A 19,908-nucleotide genomic window follows, 5' to 3' on the forward strand; every position below is an offset into this window, starting at 1 on the left:
TGTGAGTCGACAAGTGAGCCTAAAGTGTAATAAAAGCACCACAAAAGGAAACAGTTGCTTCAGCAATTGCGTTTTTATGTCACATTTGCTTTTGATGATGCTCCCTGTAAAAGGTTTAGTAGATACAAGGTTTAAGGTGGGGAGGTAGGTTTTGTTGATTAAACATTCTATCCAGCATTAACATGTTTTGGAGAACATTTAACTCACGTTTAGCGCCACACAGTGGACATTTCACCTCAGAACTGCCAAAATACATGTGGTGTTGCCACAGTCATGATTTTCAGGCTGGAGAAATATTTTTGTTTATTGTCTATCACATTTAGCAGGTTAATTTAACTTTTATTCACAAACAGACACACACAAAAAAAGCAGGTAAACGTTGCACGTGGTCTACAACTGAATTCCATTTTGCTAAAATGATATAGACTTCCTTATTCAGTAAAATGTTTAGTGCTGAATATTAAAGCATAGAGATTTCCTTGCTTCCTCTATCCATATCACTCTCTGGAGCTTGGCAGCGGGACAACAACAGAACATTTAGCATTGGCTGCCGCAGGCACTCTTGGATGCTGTTGTGAGATAACGTTTGAAGTGGAGCATGCTGTCGAAGATGCGAGCAGCCTCATCAAGGGTCGTTCTTCTGTTAATGGAGGATCTTGTCAACAACATACTAATGCAGCAAGTATAAATCGTGTTAGACTATAAACAATTTTTTATGGGATTAATACCACTTAAAGGCACAGTTACCCCCCCAAAAAATTCATACTTATGTTGTTCCAAACCCACATAACTTACTTTCTTATGTGTAGCACAAAAGCATGAATCCTGGCAGACCTTTGGTTTATATGTCAATCTGACCTGATAAGTCTGATTCAGATGTTGCTGAAGAAGGTGAAATTTGTGCTTTTCCGGCACAGTCTAATCCCCGTGCCCCTCCTGTGCTGACACTTCACTTGTGACAAAAAGATTATGGGCAGGAATGTAAAATCTGTTTGTCAGGAGGCCAGAACAAAGGATCGAGAGACTAATTATTCAACCGGCTGAATGAAAGCAAAAATAAGCATTACAGCTTTGGGAAGGACCACCACTAATGAAATCATTAGAGCTGGTGAAATAAAGTCATTTGTGAAGAAACACAGCCATCTAGTGGCGATTTTTTTTTTTTTTTTTTAATAATCAGAAGAAAGAACCCAAAGTTTTTTGGAAGTGTCTGAAAATCAAGCTAATTTAGTGCAAAGGGGAAGCCTATAATTTGAACATGTAAAATGTTATAATATCAAATTCGACAAAGGAAACAAAAAATAAATACACAAAGTGCTTGACTTGATTATATATCCAAATATATAATTATTATTATTATTTATATTTTATATATTTTAATTATTTTATTTTCATTATTATTTTGTATGTTTATTTTTTTAAATATATTTTTTACACCCACGGAGAGCCATCTGATCATTCACACATTTTAAGCTCCGGATATTCCGCCTCTTTACATTGACGCAATATGATCGACACATGCCTTACCGAATAAGAGCTAGCAATGACTATGATTGACAGCCAAATTGTCCAATGAGCGTACGATTATCAGCAACTATGGCGTCTGTGTCCCGTGTGCTGATTTGCAACCCGCCGAAACAGGATCGGTGAAGAAGGAGACCTTCGATCGGTTCGCCATGGACTGTTCTAGGATCAGTAACGTTTAAAAACGTCTATAACCATACAGCGGTAAGTAAGAATGCTGTCAGCAACTTGTGTCTGATTCAAGGTTAACATTCTTATTCAGAGCTGTCCGACTAAAACGTACGTTTGAACGATTAGAGCACATGAAACGTTGCAATATCATGTTTCAAACATCATGGTGGCTTTGGCCTGCCCGACTGTTCATCAAAACAAGCAGACTATCTTTTCTCTTTAAGTCAGCACTGACTTGTGCACTCAGCTTTCTGCGGAAAGGGCTTCTCTAAATACATGCAGTAAATATAAAACCTGCTCCTGTACAAATGCATTTGTTGTAACCCAGTTTAATGTGTACTAGGTGACTTAAATGCTCATTTTATGAAAGAAACATACCGTTGAGCGCCCTCGCGTGCACTCGCCCTGAAAGTTCATCAGTCTCGCGCCGCGGACCAGAACGTGACATCAACCGTTATCATGTTCGCAGTCGCACCTCTGAAATGTAACTCTATCAAAATAATTATATACACTTAGTAAAGCATACACTGGATTATTTTTAATAAAACATTAAGTTAATTTGATAACAAATGCCTGAAGTCATGAAAATGAAATAAAAAATTATTACACGTTCATGGTCTAATTACGTATGGTCCATCTGATCACGTTATTCCACATAAAACAAAATGTTACTCTCCTTAATGTTTAATCAAAATGTGCCCTACCTCTGAAATGACTTTTATTTTCGACTGATGTCACAAAGCCCTCAATTCTCCTGTCCAACCACTTTTTACAATTCAGTCCGTTTCTGATGTATGAAACAAGTTTTTTTCAACTTGGAAATACATTAAATTGCTTGTGAAATGTGAATGCTATTTTATTTTGAATTTAAAATTGATTTACTTTTATACAATGTTATAGCTGTTTATTTGTCAGAAATATTTCATTTCCATTGTCAATTTGTTCTCGTTTGTCAGATACAGTTACTTCCAAAAAACATATCATCATTTTGTCTGTGAGAGGGAAACGATGGATCCGTCTGCGGGTATGCACATGTCTGCCATTCACCAGAACAGTGATGTTGTCCACGTCTCTGTCGGTAACCCCATTATAACCATGTATCAGCCTCAAGCGCAACCTCAAAACATCACGCAAATCATCACACATCACGTGGTACCTCAAGAAGTATGTCAGGCCGTACCACACACAGTCCCATCACATGTCCAAATGGCATCTCACATCCAGACTCAGTCACACATCCAGCCCATGCCACATCTACAATCCCCACCGCAAGGCCATATGGAAGCACAGGGACATATCCCGACACATGGTCATGTATCAACACAAGGTCCATCAGAGAGCCAGAGTGCACCGCCCCCCCAGGATGGTGCAGTAAACTCACTGCAGGTCCCTTTTGCAGAGGTAGCCTCTTTGCTGGACCCTAATATGAAGAGTTCAAAGGCCCGTAAATACCATATCCATTATGATGAGGTGAAGAGGAGATTGGAACCACCTGAGAAGATGTCGCTCCGATCTTTGGCTGCCTACACGAGAGTCAGCCGAGGTCCGGCTAGTAAGAAAACCCTCTTGGAGTCCCTTAATGTCTTTGGTCTGTCACCAAGTACAAACACTGCAGTGTCCAGTTCTTTTTCTAAACTAACTGAAGGTATGCCTTAACCATACCTCTATAAAACACTAGCTTGCAGCAAAATATTACTATAAATAAATTCCATATTAATTTGAGACTGAGAAGGAATTGCAAATTATGTGAAATGTTGTTTGCAGGTGACACAGCAGCCCTTTGTAAAGACATGAAAGACTTTGCACGGCAGTATGTGGATTATGAGAACATGGCAAAACAGTTGCTTCCTGAAACAAACCACGTGCAGCACTGGTCAAAAATCATTGAGACAAGGTAAAGCATGTGATTTAATGGTACCTTGACAATGTTATGCATTTAGCCAGTATGGTATTTTTTTTATACCATACAGGTTCAATGCATCCCATGTCTCTCGTTGTCAGCCAAAGAAATAGTTCCACCCCAAACACATGCCATTGGTTCAGCAAAAATATGCTTTATCATTACAAATTGATACAAGTCACGTTTAAAGGTAAAGTGTATAATTTAGCACCACTAGCATCACTAAACAGAATTGCAGAAATTATTATTTAATTCTATTCTACTCTAATTCTTAAATAGTTTTAGTTGCTCTCTTTGTCTTCCATTATTTGTACAACTGTGTTTTCCCACCCCAAACTTTAGCCATTGGTTGAGCCAATGTTGTTATGTCTGGCCAATCAGGCCTCTCAAACAAACAATTCCATTTGGTGCCACTAGTAAGAAATTACACATTTCACCTTTAACCTCTGCATTCAGTGCAAATGGTTCAGGTTAGTTTCAAACAATAATTATAGTTGTTTCTTGTTGTCAATCAGGAACTATCTAGAGGAGATGCGGAAGATCTTCAATGACTCTGCGAATAGCCATTTATTTTCCAACGTTACACATGGTCTCGGTAACGGCATGATGGACGTGGCTCTTGATATCATCGATACTGTAATTGACCGCCAAATTCGAATCCTTTCAGGGAACACAGACCCCAAACCTGAACCTCCAGTTAGAAGGATCCGCAAACGCAATCGCAAGCCCAAAACAGCCACTGAAGATGATAAACTTAAAGAAAAGGGTAAAAGAAGACGGAAAAGAGGCAAACAGATCCATCTGGATTCTGCTGCTCCAGAGGTTCCACAGTCCACGGAGATGGAGAGCAGTGTATTAACCCTAGTCTCTGTAGGGTACGAAACCATATCAAGTGGACTCAACACCACTAATGCAGGTCTTGCATAATGCCATGTGCCTGAGAGGCACAGAGAGACACTATGAATTCTGAGTGCAAAAATGTTTTCGAAGAAAATATTAGTTTTATAACATTAGACTTTTCACTCTATCTCACAAGTGATTTTTTTCTCTCACAATCTGTTCAATCAAGTAAGTAATATAGATGTCTGTCAGGTTAGCATGATTTTCCTTCACTATGATGTTTTGATTCAAACCTCACCTGTGCTCTCAACCTTTTGTTGTACAACAAATGTTCTCAGACAATGTATGCTATTAAAGTAGCATGCAGACAATTTTTTAAGCACTATGTTGTATTTTGATGTGATGGATCATAATATCAGTTTCTATTGGCCTCATTTTAGTATTTTATGTCTGATATGTTCTTATGGTTCTTTTGTACTTAAGCTTACAATCTCAGAGTAATTTAGTTTGAGTAATGACATATCTTCTCAATAGGACATATTTAGATTTTTCTGACTATTTATTTCCCCTTTCTTGTTATGTCTGATGTGTAGTGTGTGAACGACTAATCTATACACAAAAGGTTTTGCAGACTGCTCATTAAAGGCTTGTATTAAAGCATTAACTTTTTTATGCACTTTGTATATATATGTTTTTGTGATGCTTGCTCGGGTAATTTATCGTTTATATTTGTTTTGATTGGTGGATGATAAATTTGGCCAAAAATTCCATATATTTCATTAGAGGAACCCAATCCAGAACATGGACCAGTAGGGAACCACCTAGCAGCCACCCAGAACACCCTGAAAACCATCCCGAACATCTTTGCAAACTTATAGCAATGTGCACTTGGAAAAAACCTTAGCAATCAGCCATATCTACCTAATATTGTAATGGCAAGCACCACACATGTTTTATTTAGAAAATGTGAGCATTTAATTAAGTCTTTATTTATAATTTTTGTGTCCTTATGAATATTAATTATAGCAAAGTGTTTTGTTTTCAACTATTGTGCTTAATCCGGTTGACTATTCAATTACGCCAATTTCAACTGTGTAATCTTGTCTTTTTACAAAAGCAGCTTTTCTGTACCCTAAGGGGTATGCAGAGAAAATCCACACCATGTTTTCAGATTTGCATCTGAGCTAATGATTTTGTTTGTTTGTTGTTCCACTCTTTCTCATGTCCTCTGGGAGATGTTTAACTGTAGTTCACAGTGCCACCTATGGGGCTTTGGCTAGACTGAGGATTTGGAGTGCAAATGTAAGTCTGAATCAGAGCAGGTGGTGGGGAGAAAGAGGAGGAGAGACTGGGATTGAGGGGAAAAAAATAAACGAGTAAGGGAGGGTGAAGCTTGCATAACCGGACAATAGTAGAGACAGCATTTCAAAACAGGTAGAGGACAAAAATTAAGGGATAGAAAGGGGGAAAAATGATTTTAAAAATACAAATGCTGCCTAGACTTCTGTGGTCATCTGGGACCTGAGCAGAGCTGAGAGAACTAAACAGGACAACACAACATCATATACTGTATATGGAGAGGATGGGAGCCAGTCGTCCACTGCCCAACACACCCAAGGGTAAATAATAGCACATGCTATGGAAAGACTAAAAGGATGTACATTTTGATTAAATATATTTATGAAGAACAAACTTTTTTCCCTCATAGATTCATTATGTGCTGCAATAGAGGCCATTAGTGTGAGCACAGAATTTGTGGATGCAGAACTGAAGCCATATTTGGACACAATGCTGACTGTTGCCATGGAGAGAAGTGAGTACATATACACAGTATAGTTGAGCACTTGTTTAACAAAAAGCAACCCCACTGATCAGTATTTGTTACGAAGTAGTCTCTGTAAGATAAAGTAAACTGAAACCTCTGTTCATTAGTATGTGATTCTCTTTGAACTGGTTAGATGCAGTTTGTGCCAGCATTTTGTGTAAGGCTGAAAGCTGCTTAGAGTGTATCGTAATGGCACATTGGCTTTAGAGAGGCATGTGACTTCTAGCACTGTTTTTCCCAACCACTGTGCATTATCAAATTATACAATTATCAAATTCCACAAAATAAATAAATGCATGAAAAAATTATAATTTCAGGTATCCAAACTCCTCACCTTTCGGAAACATTCGCTGTTTTTTTTAACCATAATCGGTTACATTTGTGATTGTGAAGAGCAATGATTAATGTGCAAACGTGAGTGATATTTAAGGGTCTTTCACATGACTCGCGTCAACGCTGCATAATACATTGAAGTCTATGAAGTGACGTCACTTTACACCAAAGTGATTTTACACACACACACACACACACACACACACACACACGCACACACACACGTTTTTGCTTCACTAATAATGTCATTTAGAGTACTATGCAACAATAAATATTTAAAAACTGTCGAAATTTTTGAAGAGACATCACCCTATCGTTTACGAATATACTGGGAGACCCCAGTTATTTAAATAATTTAAATTCACTAAGAAAACGCTTAGACATAAACATAAACGAGTACTTTTATTACTTTCTGCTATCAAAGCAACTGCACGCTTTCTTCTTCTCTTCCAAATACATGTTTTCAATGTTTAATGTGCACACCTCCCGCTTTTTTATGTGGCAAACTTGTAAAATCGCCCATCTATGGAAGCCGGTTTCCGCCACAGTTAAATAAAAAAAGGTGATTTTGTAAGTCAATATAATGAGATACTAAGTCATTATTATGAGAAACTTTCTCATAATAATGACTTAGTATCTCGTAATAATGAGAAACTTTCTCATAATAATGACTTAGTATCTCATAATAATGACTTAGTATCTCATAATAATGAGAAACTTTCTCATAATAATGACTTAGTATCTCGTAATAATGACTTAGTATCTCATAATAATGAGAAACTTTCTCATAATAATGACTTAGTATCTCGTAATAATGACTTAGTATCTCATAATAATGACTTAGTATCTCGTAATAATGAGAAACTTTCTCATAATAATGACTTAGTATCTCGTAATAATGACTTAGTATCTCATAATAATGACTTAGTATCTCGTAATAATGAGAAACTTTCTCATAATAATGACTTAGTATCTCATAATAATGACTTAGTATCTCATAATAATGAGAAACTTTCTCATAATAATGACTTAGTATCTCGTAATAATGACTTAGTATCTCATAATAATGACTTAGTATCTCGTAATAATGAGAAACTTTCTCATAATAATGACTTAGTATCTCGTAATAATGACTTAGTATCTCATAATAATGACTTAGTATCTCGTAATAATGAGAAACTTTCTCATAATAATGACTTACTGTGCGCATGCGCAATGTGCTCAGTCAGACGAATTGTGCGTTTCAGATTGAGACGGATCACACAAATGACAACAGCACAACTCTTTTGAAAGTAAGTATAGTTTTATAGCAAGAGGTTTGCAAATAACAACAATTTAGCGCGATGTAAGTGCTGGGCAAGTGTGACTCGCGAATCGGTTTCACACCGCAAGCGAGGTGTGCATTATTAAAATACATATATAATAATCTCGTTTATAATACCACAGTTGTTACACCTCAAGACATTTTCAGGTTTTAATTCATAAAACGCTCTTGTGAGTATAACTACGTTCTTACGCCAGGGATTCAGGGGTGAACCTCATTGCGCGCTGTTTTTAGTTCTTCACCTAGGGTCTTGCGTACAAAGTCTCCGTTACGGATTCGAAAGCGTCACTTTAGACCTACTAACGGAGGTTTATTGGAGTAACGTGTGTGCGTGTGCGTATGAGCGCTGGAAAGAAAGTGTTCAGACCTGCGTGTGTACCTGTGGGTTCGAGCTGTTATGAATCAACTGGGGATCGTTTTAACTGTGGATGTGCGCTTGCACACTGTGGTAAAGTCAGTTTTACGTATACTGTTACAATGTGATATGTAAATAAATAATAAAACAATGTGACAAGCAATACATCTTGGAAAAATGAACCTAACATTTATATACTTGCACTGTTTTAAAAAGATGCCCATCCAAAAACGTAGGTTTACATTCCATGTTTTAAAAAAAGTTACTCTGGGTGCTATTGGATGTTATTTAAATAAAATACTTGATTTTAAATTTGTTATTTAGGTGATGGCTTAAATTTCATAACTGACATATGTTTGTCTACAGGATGGAAGAGCTAAAGGGATTCTTGAGACAGAGGAATGTCCCTGAGGAAACAATAGAGACACTGGAACATGAAACGGTGAAACAGATACAGATTAACACAGATAATGTTCATAAAAGTTTAAAAGTATTTTGTTAGAGATTAACATTTTAGCTCCAAACTCAAATATAAGCCGCCAAATCCATTCTTGCACTGACATTGGTAGTATTACAACATGTTGCACAAGTAATTGATTAATCGAGTACTCGTTCAGCTTTAAACATTTGACTAGAAAAACTTGATTTTCATTTGTGCCAGCTGTGGGCAACAATGAAACTACTTTTCTCACTAAAATCTTGCAGTTACAACTAAATGTATTGGCTGGCATTGTACACTCCTGAGCACAAAAAAACGGGTCAAGCCCAAAATGTCAAAACATTAAGTGAGGAATATTAGCAAGACTTAAACAAATGCTCTCCTGAGACCTTCTGTGCCACCATTTGCTCATTAACTGTTTGGGGGAAAAGCTGGAAATGGGGAAATTCACTTATATAGTCTTACTATAGGCAAATGTAAAACCTTGATAACATTTTCCAAAAATGTCACTTAGCCTTCACAGTGGTGCGCAATATTTGGGCGCTACTCAAGAACAGCATATCAGATGTAGATGCTCAATAGTTCGGTTCACATTCATGCATTTAGAACGGCACCAGAGGTGAATTTTAACAGAATTTGAATGATAAGAAGCTGAATTAAACTACTGTGAGCTTGCCTACTGTGAGGGACAGAGGGTCAGAAACAAAGAACACAAGCTCTTAACTGAAAAGATTGGTCTTTATTTGAACCCAAATAAAAAAGGACTTACAAACTCATAAATTTCTTACAACATAACAAAATCCACAAACAAAAAGAAAATAAGATAACACAACATTCAATAGAAAACAACTAACAAACTAAAGCTGTCCCCTGTAATGAACAAAGCAACAGCTTATAAAGGAAAGGATGGGCCCATTACATCACAAGAAGGGAAAACAAAGTAACTTTACATTTAACAATTAACACTTAAATCATGATCAAATCAACAAATACATTTATGAAATCAAAATTGAAGAAAAGCTAATTTTATAAAGATACCATAAATATAGAACTAAAGAAGTCAATTAATAAAGATATCAGTTTTTCCTCCTCCCCCATGCAATCTGAGCAAAATGGTATGTGCGGATCGGAACCAATAATGCTTAAATTCCTCATCCTGCCCGGACTCTAATTTTCGTCACCACAATATGCTGCTTCTGCCATCCTTGTCTGAAGACCATCGCCACTCATCACCGGTAAACTTAAACTCAAATTGAAACAAATATAAATAACAGACACAACGAAACTAACTTGTGTGCACTCCAAATCAGTAACGATGTAAATAAAGTAGGGCTGTCAATTGATTAAAATAATGATGAAATAATGATACATAGTTATCTTTAAATATATATAAATATATATATATATATATATATATATATATATATATATATATATATAAAATAAACAAATATTCAGATAATTAAAATGCATTACATTCCTGTAGCAGAAGAGTTAATCATAGATAAGACCATACAAAATTTTCAATTTACACCTACATCAGATGTCTCGGTGTGTTGCATCATAAACATAAAATGTTTAGGTCACTGTGTCAAGTTAAATATAGTTTAATACTCAATCTTTAAACACATCTTGAGATCCCTTAGATTGCATTTGCGCTCCAAGTGTTTTGAACGCAAGAACTTAACGCATGTTGTTCTGCCTACTAAAGTGTTTTCTTCACTGTATAAACTGTGCGTTGCTCATACAGCTGAAATTTCACTTACTAGGTGGTACTACAAGCTTGCATTTCTCAGGAATCTTCTTTATTATGGTCCGTGGGCATGCGATTAATTGCATTAATTCAGTGTGATTAATTGTACAAAAAATTACTTAAATTAATTGCAATTAAATGAGCATGTAAATTGAGACATTCAAAATAGTTTTTTTTAATATTTCTTGTTGCAGTTAGGTAAATGCTTCAAAAAATCCCAAACTAACATTTGGGCTTTCTTTAAGATTTTCTTTTCTTTATTTCTGTATTTCATTAAATTTTTCAGGTTACATTTTTGTGAAATAAATATTGTGACGTATCTCCAGCAGGCTCTCTCGAAAGGCTATGAAATTCCTCATCCCCTTCCCTCCTCTTACTTATGTGAGATACAGATCAAGGCTGCAGGTGGAGGACGATTTACCTTTATTCCTTTCTACCGTTTATTTTTTTTGCTTAATGTAAGCTTATACTGTGACAAAACAGCACTGTCCATCTTGCTAATGTTGTTTGATGTCTGATGTTGATGTTTTCAAAGTTGAATTGGCTTAAGTCAGTGTTTCCCAACCACTGTGCCACGTGCTGTGAAAGATTGTCAGGTGTGCCGTGGAAAATGATCAAATTCCACAAAATAAATAAATGCATGAAAATAATAATATTTTCAGGGATCTAAACTGCTCACCTTTCGGAGAAATTCGCCATTATGAAACCACAATCTGTCACTTTTGTGATTGTGAAGAACAATGATTAATGTGCAAAAGTGAGTGATATTTATACGCATTAAGAATCTTTCACATGACTCGCATCAGCACTGCAGAATACATTGAAGTCTATGAAGTGACTTGACAACAAAGTGTTTTTCACACATATGTTTTTTCTTCACCGATAATATTTTTGAGATACTAAGCAACAAGAAATATAATTTTTTTCCCCAAATTTGGTAAAAAAACAAGTGCATTTCCCGTTTCCAGCTTTTTCCCCAAACAGTTAATGAGCAAATGGTGGCACAGAAGGTCTCAGGAGAGCATTTGTTTAAGTCTTGCTAATATTCCTCACTTAATGTTTTGACATTTTGGGCTTGACCCGTTTTTTTTGTGCTCAGGAGTGTACAGTGCCAGCCAATTTAGTTGTAACTGCAAGATTTTAGTGAGAAAAGTAGTTTCATTGTTGCCCACAGCTGGCACAAATGAAAATCAAGTTTTTCTAGTCAAATGTTTAAAGCTGACATTTGACTTATATTTGAGTTTGGAGCTAAAATGTTAATCTCTAACAAAATACTTTTAAACTTTTATGAACATTATCTGTGTTAATCTGTATCTGTTTCACCGTTTCATGTTCCAGTGTCTCTATTGTTTCCTCAGGGACATTCCTCTGTCTCAAGAATCCCTTTAGCTCTTCCATCCTGTAGACAAACATATGTCAGTTATGAAATTTAAGCCATCACCTAAATAACAAATTTAAAATCAAGTATTCTATTTAAATAACATCCAAAAGCACCCAGAGTAACTTTTTTAAAACATGGAATGTAAACCTACGTTTTTGGATGGGCATCTTTTTAAAACAGTGCAAGTATATAAATGTTAGGTTCATTTTTCCAAGATGTATTGCTTGTCACATTGTTTTATTATTTATTTACATATCACATTGTAACAGTATACGTAAAACTGACTTTACCACAGTGTGCAAGCGCACATCCACAGTTAAAACGATCCCCAGTTGATTCATAACAGCTCGAACCCACAGGTACACACGCAGGTCTGAACACTTTCTTTCCAGCGCTCATACGCACACGCACACACGTTACTCCAATAAACCTCCGTTAGTAGGTCTAAAGTGACGCTTTCGAATCCGTAACGGAGACTTTGTACGCAAGACCCTAGGTGAAGAACTAAAAACAGCGCGCAATGAGGTTCACCCCTGAATCCCTGGCGTAAGAACGTAGTTATACTCACAAGAGCGTTTTATGAATTAAAACCTGAAAATGTCTTGAGGTGTAACAACTGTGGTATTATAAACGAGATTATTATATATTTATTTTAATAATGCACACCTCGCTTGCGGTGTGAAACCGATTCGCGAGTCACACTTGCCCAGCACTTACATCGCGCTAAATTGTTGTTATTTGCAAACCTCTTGCTATAAAACTATACTTACTTTCAAAAGAGTTGTGCTGTTGTCATTTGTGTGATCCGTCTCAATCTGAAACGCACAATTCGTCTGACTGAGCACATTGCGCATGCGCAGAGTAAGTCATTATTATGAGAAAGTTTCTCATTATTACGAGATACTAAGTCATTATTATGAGATACTAAGTCATTATTACGAGATACTAAGTCATTATTATGAGAAAGTTTCTCATTATTACGAGATACTAAGTCATTATTATGAGATACTAAGTCATTATTACGAGATACTAAGTCATTATTATGAGAAAGTTTCTCATTATTATGAGATACTAAGTCATTATTATGAGATACTAAGTCATTATTATGAGAAAGTTTCTCATTATTACGAGATACTAAGTCATTATTATGAGATACTAAGTCATTATTATGAGATACTAAGTCATTATTATGAGAAAGTTTCTCATTATTACGAGATACTAAGTCATTATTATGAGATACTAAGTCATTATTATGAGATACTAAGTCATTATTATGAGAAAGTTTCTCATTATTATGAGATACTAAGTCATTATTATGAGAAAGTTTCTCATTATTACGAGATACTAAGTCATTATTATGAGAAAGTTTCTCATTATTACGAGATACTAAGTCATTATTATGAGAAAGTTTCTCATTATTACGAGATACTAAGTCATTATTATGAGATACTAAGTCATTATTATGAGATACTAAGTCATTATTATGAGATACTAAGTCATTATTATGAGATACTAAGTCATTATTATGAGATACTAAGTCATTATTACGAGATACTAAGTCATTATTATGAGAAAGTTTCTCATTATTATGAGATACTAAGTCATTATTATGAGAAAGTTTCTCATTATTACGAGATACTAAGTCATTATTATGAGAAAGTTTCTCATAATAATGACTTAGTATCTCATTATATTGACTTACAAAATCACCTTTTTTTATTTAACTGTGGCGGAAACCGGCTTCCATACCCATCTGTGCCGCTTTCTGCTACTCTTGTCATCTAGAGGGCGATGCGTCGCTTGACTCTGGCGTTGACGCCTCAACTCAACGCATATAAAATACGCTTTACAATGACGAAAGAACAAAAAAAAAAAATGACGAAAGAACATTATTGAAACTCAAAATTATTATTATTTGTCTATTATTGTGGTCTTTTCTGATAAAAGCCATGCTCAGCAGTTTAAGCTACTGTAGGAAAATTATACTGTAGATCTGCTTTGTGTTTATCCAAGTTAGCTAATTCTTTGAAAACAAATATCCCCAGAAAACATGTTCGTGGACCAGTGATTGTCTTACCTTTTTCGTCCCTCATGAGTTTGCATCCCTGTAATTTGCTGTGGCATTGCAAGAACAAATCTACAAATTAGACAAGAAGCAAATTTGTTGTTTTTCATTAGGCTACCCATTTAGCGCTCTTGCCACCTGTGGCCTCAAACAGCGTAGCCTATGTGACTTTTTTTAATGTATTTTTTTTTGCATAGCCTAATTTCAAACATTACAAGTAAGCACACTATTAAGACAGACAGAAAACATGGACAAGTTCTTGAAAAGGAAAAATATTGCCGACGGTTAGCCTATGTGGGGTAGTGGTGTGCCGTAGAATTTCTTAGTCGTAAATAGTGTGCCGTGGTAGAAAAAAGGTTGGGAAACACTGTTCATTTAATAAGTTATTACATAGCTGTCTGAAATACTTTATTCTGAGTTGTCAGTTGTGGCATTACACAGTCAAATGTTTTTGTATAATGACTGTTTATCTGTTTAATTGACATACAGTAGTTGTGCTAGTTTCATGTCTCCCTGCTAACTTTTTCTTCTCGCATATTAAAATGATCAAGTCAAAACATTATTTAATGTCTTTAATTTATTTATTTGGCAAGTTGCTGCGTAATAAGCAGGATGATGTACAGTCAGCCGGGCAATATCACAAAATAAACTCCTTGCACTTCAAGCCAAAGTTTATTTTACCATGATGATCAGCTGACTGTACATTATCCATTACTTAACACAGATCATCTGGGCACAGGAAACAAACCATAATGTCAAGTTGTATGGCTATAGCAAGGATATCAAACCCTTGTGGATTTGAAAACAGAGACACAAATCCGTATTTGTCTCTGTTTAGAGCTTTTGAGTGACCGGACTGATAATCCAGTCACAGACTGCTCACTTACACACAAGCGGTCAGGTGGCCAGCTGTGAGAGACAGTGTACTTTGCTTACTTTACACTCTCCTTTGTGAAAACATGCTTTAGAAGCATGTTCTCGCGCTCTTAATTCCAGCATACATACAGTAAATACATGCACTTAGGACAATGTATATGCCTCAGTGTAACCCTGATTTTTCTTCGACATAACGATATCCATTTTTTGTACTTGGGTTGATTGTATATATCTTAACTGTTTTGGATGGCATCCCATGCATGTGTTTCCTGCCTTAGAGAAAGGCATAGCCCATCAGGTGGTAGAAAGCGGGATTCTGCCTGTTCTGGCCCAGATTTTAAGAAGAAAGAGCACACTCACCACTCACACAGCCAGACTGGTAGCTGAACTTGCCAGAGATGGTAAGAATACAATTGTTTTGTAAGAATGCAATGAATGGTGGTGTAGACTTGTTGTTAAAGGTATGGACTGGGAACCAAAAGTTTGCATGTTCGAACTCTACAAGCAACCATCCATGAGCTATTACTCTTGAGCAAGACACCCAACTCCAGGTTGTTTTGGTGGAACTGCTATGTCATGTGTTTACTGTAAGTTCCTTTGGATAAGTGACAAATTAGTAAATAATGCCAGCTTTTGCTCATAACCAAGAGCCTTGGCATCCTGTTCTCTAAAGCTGCTTCATAGTGGTAGTTGAAGAGCTGGCTTGGAAATAGCACCCTACACTAATAAAAAAGAACCAAAAAGCTCCATGCAATTATCAGTTTTAGACATGTACCATGGTAGGAACATGGCTTGAGTACATTGAAGTACCATGTAAATACCATGGTAAATGAAAATGATTCAGTACAATGGCATATATCAAGGTACCTTTGTAATACTATTCAAAACCGTCACATGGTATTACCTTCCGATACCATCACTGTATCATGGTACTGCTACAGCACTTTTTTTGTAAGGCTAGTAAAGTACTTTACACAAGTACATGAACATAGGCCACTGCGTTTGGCCAACACATTGGCAAAAGGAGGTCTGGTTGAATATAATAATGTGTGTTCTTGCATTACTTTGGTGGTAACAAACCTCAGTACTCAAGGGTGCAATAAAACCATATGTGCTATTAATTATGTAAGTTGCTTAAAATATATTGAGTTTAACTTACTTGCTCAACAGTATTCTCCTCAAATTGTTGCTCTGGCATAAAAGTAGTTGGCTTAAAAAAATAAACTAAATGTAGAAGCGGAGAGTTCACACCAATGTCCTCTATGCTGGCCCTTGTGGCAACATCTAGAATGCAAAACATACTTGTGTTGAGTTATGAATTGCGGTCTGATGAATTTTGTAACACAAAGATGCACAAAATCAAGCCTGCGCTGCTAGAAGTGTCTGTGTTCACGTACTTGTATAGATAATGTTTCAGGCTTAAGAGTAAGAAGAATTCCATGTGAACGCAGTAGATTTTTTCACTATAATTTTAATCACATTGACTCTGAAACCTAGTGAAAAAGAATTCTGTAATCTCTATTGATTATTCTATACTTTGTCTGTCCATAGCTCCTGTAAGAGAGCAGTGCTTTGATACGGGCATTGTGTCCACTCTTGTGACCTTATTACTCAACCAGGACCAGGACCTTCTCCTCCACGTTACCCAGGGCATTGCTAGAATCTGCTATGACGGTAGTGAGTAAAACTCTACAGATTTTCATTACATTTGTAGCACCATCCCTGAGATGACAGAAAGAGGAGCTGAAGCCCCACCTACAGTACATATGACCTGTATCTTGAAAAGTCTGTCTTAAGTGGTGCCAAACATTGAATTTGGGATTTTCTTTCTTTCCAGACTTGCAGCAAGAGAGATTCCTGAGGCTTGGAGCTGTCCCACGACTGGTATCAGTTCTACTCCAGTACAGTGAAAACGAGGCTCTACTGAGTTCTTGCCTGCTGGCTCTCTGTAACCTGGCCAACATGGGTGAGGAGGACGGCTCCATGCTCACCTGGGAGGAAGGAGCATATTTTAGTGAGGGGGAGCGCATGTTCCGTGGTACTTCACGGTACTCCTTCGGTCTCTCTTCAGCTATAACAGTGGTCAGACTGAAACAGTGGACTAACGGCCAGTTCTCTGTGACAGTAGAAGTTCTCCAAAGATGCTCCACTATGCTGTGGGGTGCAAACAACGGCCGGCAGTCTGGACACCACTTACAGAACTTTTCCCACCTGGGAAATTGCCCCAAGTTGTATAAAGTTATCAAATGCTCAGTGAAGAACATTCCGAGGAACTGGAATCTGAGGGCAGCAGTGTTTCACACCCTCTTGTGAGGCTGAATTTTTATTGTAGAGCTCTCAGACTAATGATATTAAATGGGATAGTTCATAAGGAATAGTTTACCAAAAAAAAAACGTATTTACCACAATGGTTTTCTGTATGACTTCTTACTTCTGCTGAATACAATCTGATGACACAAGATGAATTTGAGTAACAACCTGGCCACTCTTACATACAATGAATGTGAATGAGGATTAGGGCTGACAACCTCCAAAATTACAAAAATGGATCATAAAAGTGGTCCATATTACTTCCATATGACTTGCGTGCAATATTTAAACGATATACGATAGAGCTTTGTGTGAGGAATGGACCATTATTTACTGATAATCTTCCCCCTCCAGTGGGCTCTCCAATGCACTGTCAATGAGTCGAACTCAAGAACCAGAGTAGTCTGATTGGTGAACAAATTATTCAGACCAGTGCTGGATCAACTGGTACAAAAAACGATTTGTTCTTGAATCAGACATCGTAACTTCTCTTCAGCTAAGTCTGATGTCAAAATGTTCAGTGAATAGCTAATTTTATTTCAGTTTCAGTTTGTCACACAATGCTATCGTATGGCTTCAGAACACTCAGGATATAATTTAGGAGGCAAATGAACCTCTTTATGATGTTTTATTTTTGTCCTTTTAGAGCTTGAGAGCCTCAGTCCTCATTAATTTTCATTATATGGTAACGATTGGCCAGGATATTCATCAAAAATTCAGCTTTTGTGTTTCACTGAAGAAATTCGGTCAAGAAACATAGAAGAAGTCATACGTGTTTGGAACATCACAAGGGTGAATAAATAAATAAAAAAAAATACATTTATGGTGAACTATTCCTTTAATGAACATCTGAGGTGGCCTTAACAGGTGATCTGGTGTAAACCACATCCCAACCATTAAGGAGCTCATGTCAGCCATTCATATTAGAGAGTGTATCCTTATGTACTCTGAAAGCAATAACAAAAACAGAATGTACCTGCTTTCAGTTTCCTATTGCTAAAATGTCCAAATTAGCTCCATCTTAACCCAAGGGCATTAATCAAGACCATGAGAACAGGTGGACACCAAGTTGCAATCTGCTAGCCTTTCTACACTCTGTGATTAGTCCATAAGAGGCCTTACAGTAGTGGATTATCTGGAGCAGCTACACTCACCCAGGTCACAATATGCAACCGTGTTGCAAAATGCACCAAGGAAAATACACTTACAACTCGCATATGAAAATGATGTTTACATGTCCAAATACAGTCCAGTTGAATGCAGTCTTAGCAAACCAAATTTGGACATTGTTACTCGTAACTTTAAATTTAATTAAGGATTAAGAACTGCAAAAAGGTTTTTGCATCAAAAACAATGTGAAATGGCCTATACCCATATTACATGCATTTAGGGCATTATTTAAATTTGTAGAAATTTATATTCTGAATATAAGGTGCATATGTCTAGTTATGCTCTGCTCTAAATATTTCTGCAGATAAATTTGCTTGCAGGCCATAGTGATGTCATTTTTAATGGATTATTTTTGGTGAATCTGTCAATCCAGTTCACATAATGGTCTGAATGATTCATTTGATAATCACTCTGAATCAAAATTTCAAATCCTTATTCAGTAATCACAAACAAATGGAGAAGTAATGGAAATGTTTTGGTCTAGATATGTTGGAACCATGTGTGTGTGTAAACTGGACTGTATTTTTATTGCCTGCACTAAGTCACAACAGACTAAAAAGTTTGTTCTTTTAAACAAACCTCATTCACAAATTTGTGCTATCAATAAACAATTTTCCATTTTCCCTTTTTTTGATTCCATTTAATTTTCTGACATCAGTAGTGAAGTAACTTCCCTCTCAGAGAAAAGGAAAAAGGCTACAATTCTTTTCAAAGAGAGGAAGGTTGGCATGGAGTTTGATGCATGCTGTTTAGTGTGGGCTCTGGACTGTGAGCTCCTCCCAGTGCCTGCCATTGCCTGAATTCCAGTGTTCCAGCTCTCTGCCCCTTCCATACATGAACAGCCCAATGACCACCACCCCCAACAACACTGCCAGGAAAGAAAGACAAAATAAAGTGACTGAGTACAGATACATAGGTGACAGAAATTTCTAACACTAAATGTTATTGATTTATTTAATGACTCCTTTGAAATTACAGTATTGTATTTTTAGTAATACTTTATAATAACTTTATTTAAAAAATGATTTATCAATATTTATGGGTCAGTGACAATTAAGAATGTCCAATATGGTTAAAAAAAACTTTTAAAAATGAAGATCAAAACACTCTTGCTAAGTTTTTTCCACTTGTACATGCAATCTTTCTAATTAGATTTTTCTTTATTGACCAGAGACCACTTTACTTAATGCCACACTTAAAAAACTCAAAGTATAACCATGGAAGAGGTGTATGCAAGTCATTGTATGACTTGACTTTGTAAAAAGATTTGTGAACAAATTATCAGATTACTTGATCCATGTACTGTAAATTAGTAGTTCAGTATATAATGTGTATATGTGTGTGTGTGTATATGTATGTATATATATATATATATATATATATATATATATATATATATATATATATATATATATATATATATACACACACACACAATCTGATTGGACGAGAGACGTTCCATGAGCGCTGATGGTCTGACACCATCAGCACTCTGACGCTTCACTGTGTGTGTGTGTGTGTGTGTATTACTCCGCTTGTGTTCGTGCCATTCTAAACTAAAGTGTAAGAGCAGTGCATATGTGTAAAGAGCTATTGTTTGTCTTCTTTTTTTTTACATTACATATGTTAGCCAGCAGGAGGT

The 19,908-nt window shown here is 36.4% G+C and overlaps 2 protein-coding genes across 3 annotated transcripts; both read left to right on the top strand.

Moving 5' to 3' along the window:
• The first annotated feature begins 1,601 nt into the window (after window positions 1–1,601).
• LOC127633458 (transcription factor AP-2-delta-like) lies at window positions 1,602–5,087 on the top strand. 2 transcript variants are annotated; one of them, XM_052112579.1, is made up of 4 exons: window positions 1,602–1,728; window positions 2,652–3,340; window positions 3,460–3,589; window positions 4,111–5,087. In XM_052112579.1, exons 2-4 carry the CDS (start codon window positions 2,704–2,706, stop codon window positions 4,520–4,522), a joined length of 1,179 nt encoding a protein of 392 aa, XP_051968539.1. In that variant the 5' UTR covers window positions 1,602–1,728; window positions 2,652–2,703; the 3' UTR covers window positions 4,523–5,087. The 2 variants fall into 2 exon arrangements, with proteins under 2 accessions (XP_051968539.1, XP_051968540.1); XM_052112580.1 differs by having other exon boundaries at window positions 1,639–1,728; window positions 2,658–3,340.
• A 772-nt stretch (window positions 5,088–5,859) lies between these two features.
• On the top strand, window positions 5,860–19,223 carry LOC127633463 (rap1 GTPase-GDP dissociation stimulator 1-like). Its single transcript, XM_052112586.1, has 5 exons — window positions 5,860–6,054; window positions 6,144–6,248; window positions 15,065–15,187; window positions 16,338–16,463; window positions 16,624–19,223. Exons 1-5 carry the CDS (start codon window positions 6,009–6,011, stop codon window positions 17,097–17,099), a joined length of 876 nt encoding a protein of 291 aa, XP_051968546.1. The 5' UTR covers window positions 5,860–6,008; the 3' UTR covers window positions 17,100–19,223.
• Window positions 19,224–19,908: the final 685 nt, after the last annotated feature.

The sequence above is a fragment of the Xyrauchen texanus genome, chromosome 40 (assembly GCF_025860055.1).
Source record: "Xyrauchen texanus isolate HMW12.3.18 chromosome 40, RBS_HiC_50CHRs, whole genome shotgun sequence".
In the NCBI taxonomy this organism is placed as follows: Eukaryota; Metazoa; Chordata; class Actinopteri; order Cypriniformes; family Catostomidae; genus Xyrauchen; species Xyrauchen texanus.

Coding starts and splice junctions, on each gene's coding strand:
- LOC127633458 (XM_052112579.1), top strand. CDS start 2,704: ATGGATCCGTCTGCGGGTATGCACATGTCTGCCATTCACCAGAACAGT. Junction 3,341..3,459: donor TTTTTCTAAACTAACTGAAG/GTATGCCTTAAC, acceptor TGTTGTTTGCAG/GTGACACAGCAGCCCTTTGT. Junction 3,590..4,110: donor TCAAAAATCATTGAGACAAG/GTAAAGCATGTG, acceptor GTTGTCAATCAG/GAACTATCTAGAGGAGATGC.
- LOC127633463 (XM_052112586.1), top strand. CDS start 6,009: ATGGAGAGGATGGGAGCCAGTCGTCCACTGCCCAACACACCCAAGG. Junction 6,055..6,143: donor ACTGCCCAACACACCCAAGG/GTAAATAATAGC, acceptor TTTCCCTCATAG/ATTCATTATGTGCTGCAATA. Junction 15,188..16,337: donor AGCTGAACTTGCCAGAGATG/GTAAGAATACAA, acceptor GTCTGTCCATAG/CTCCTGTAAGAGAGCAGTGC.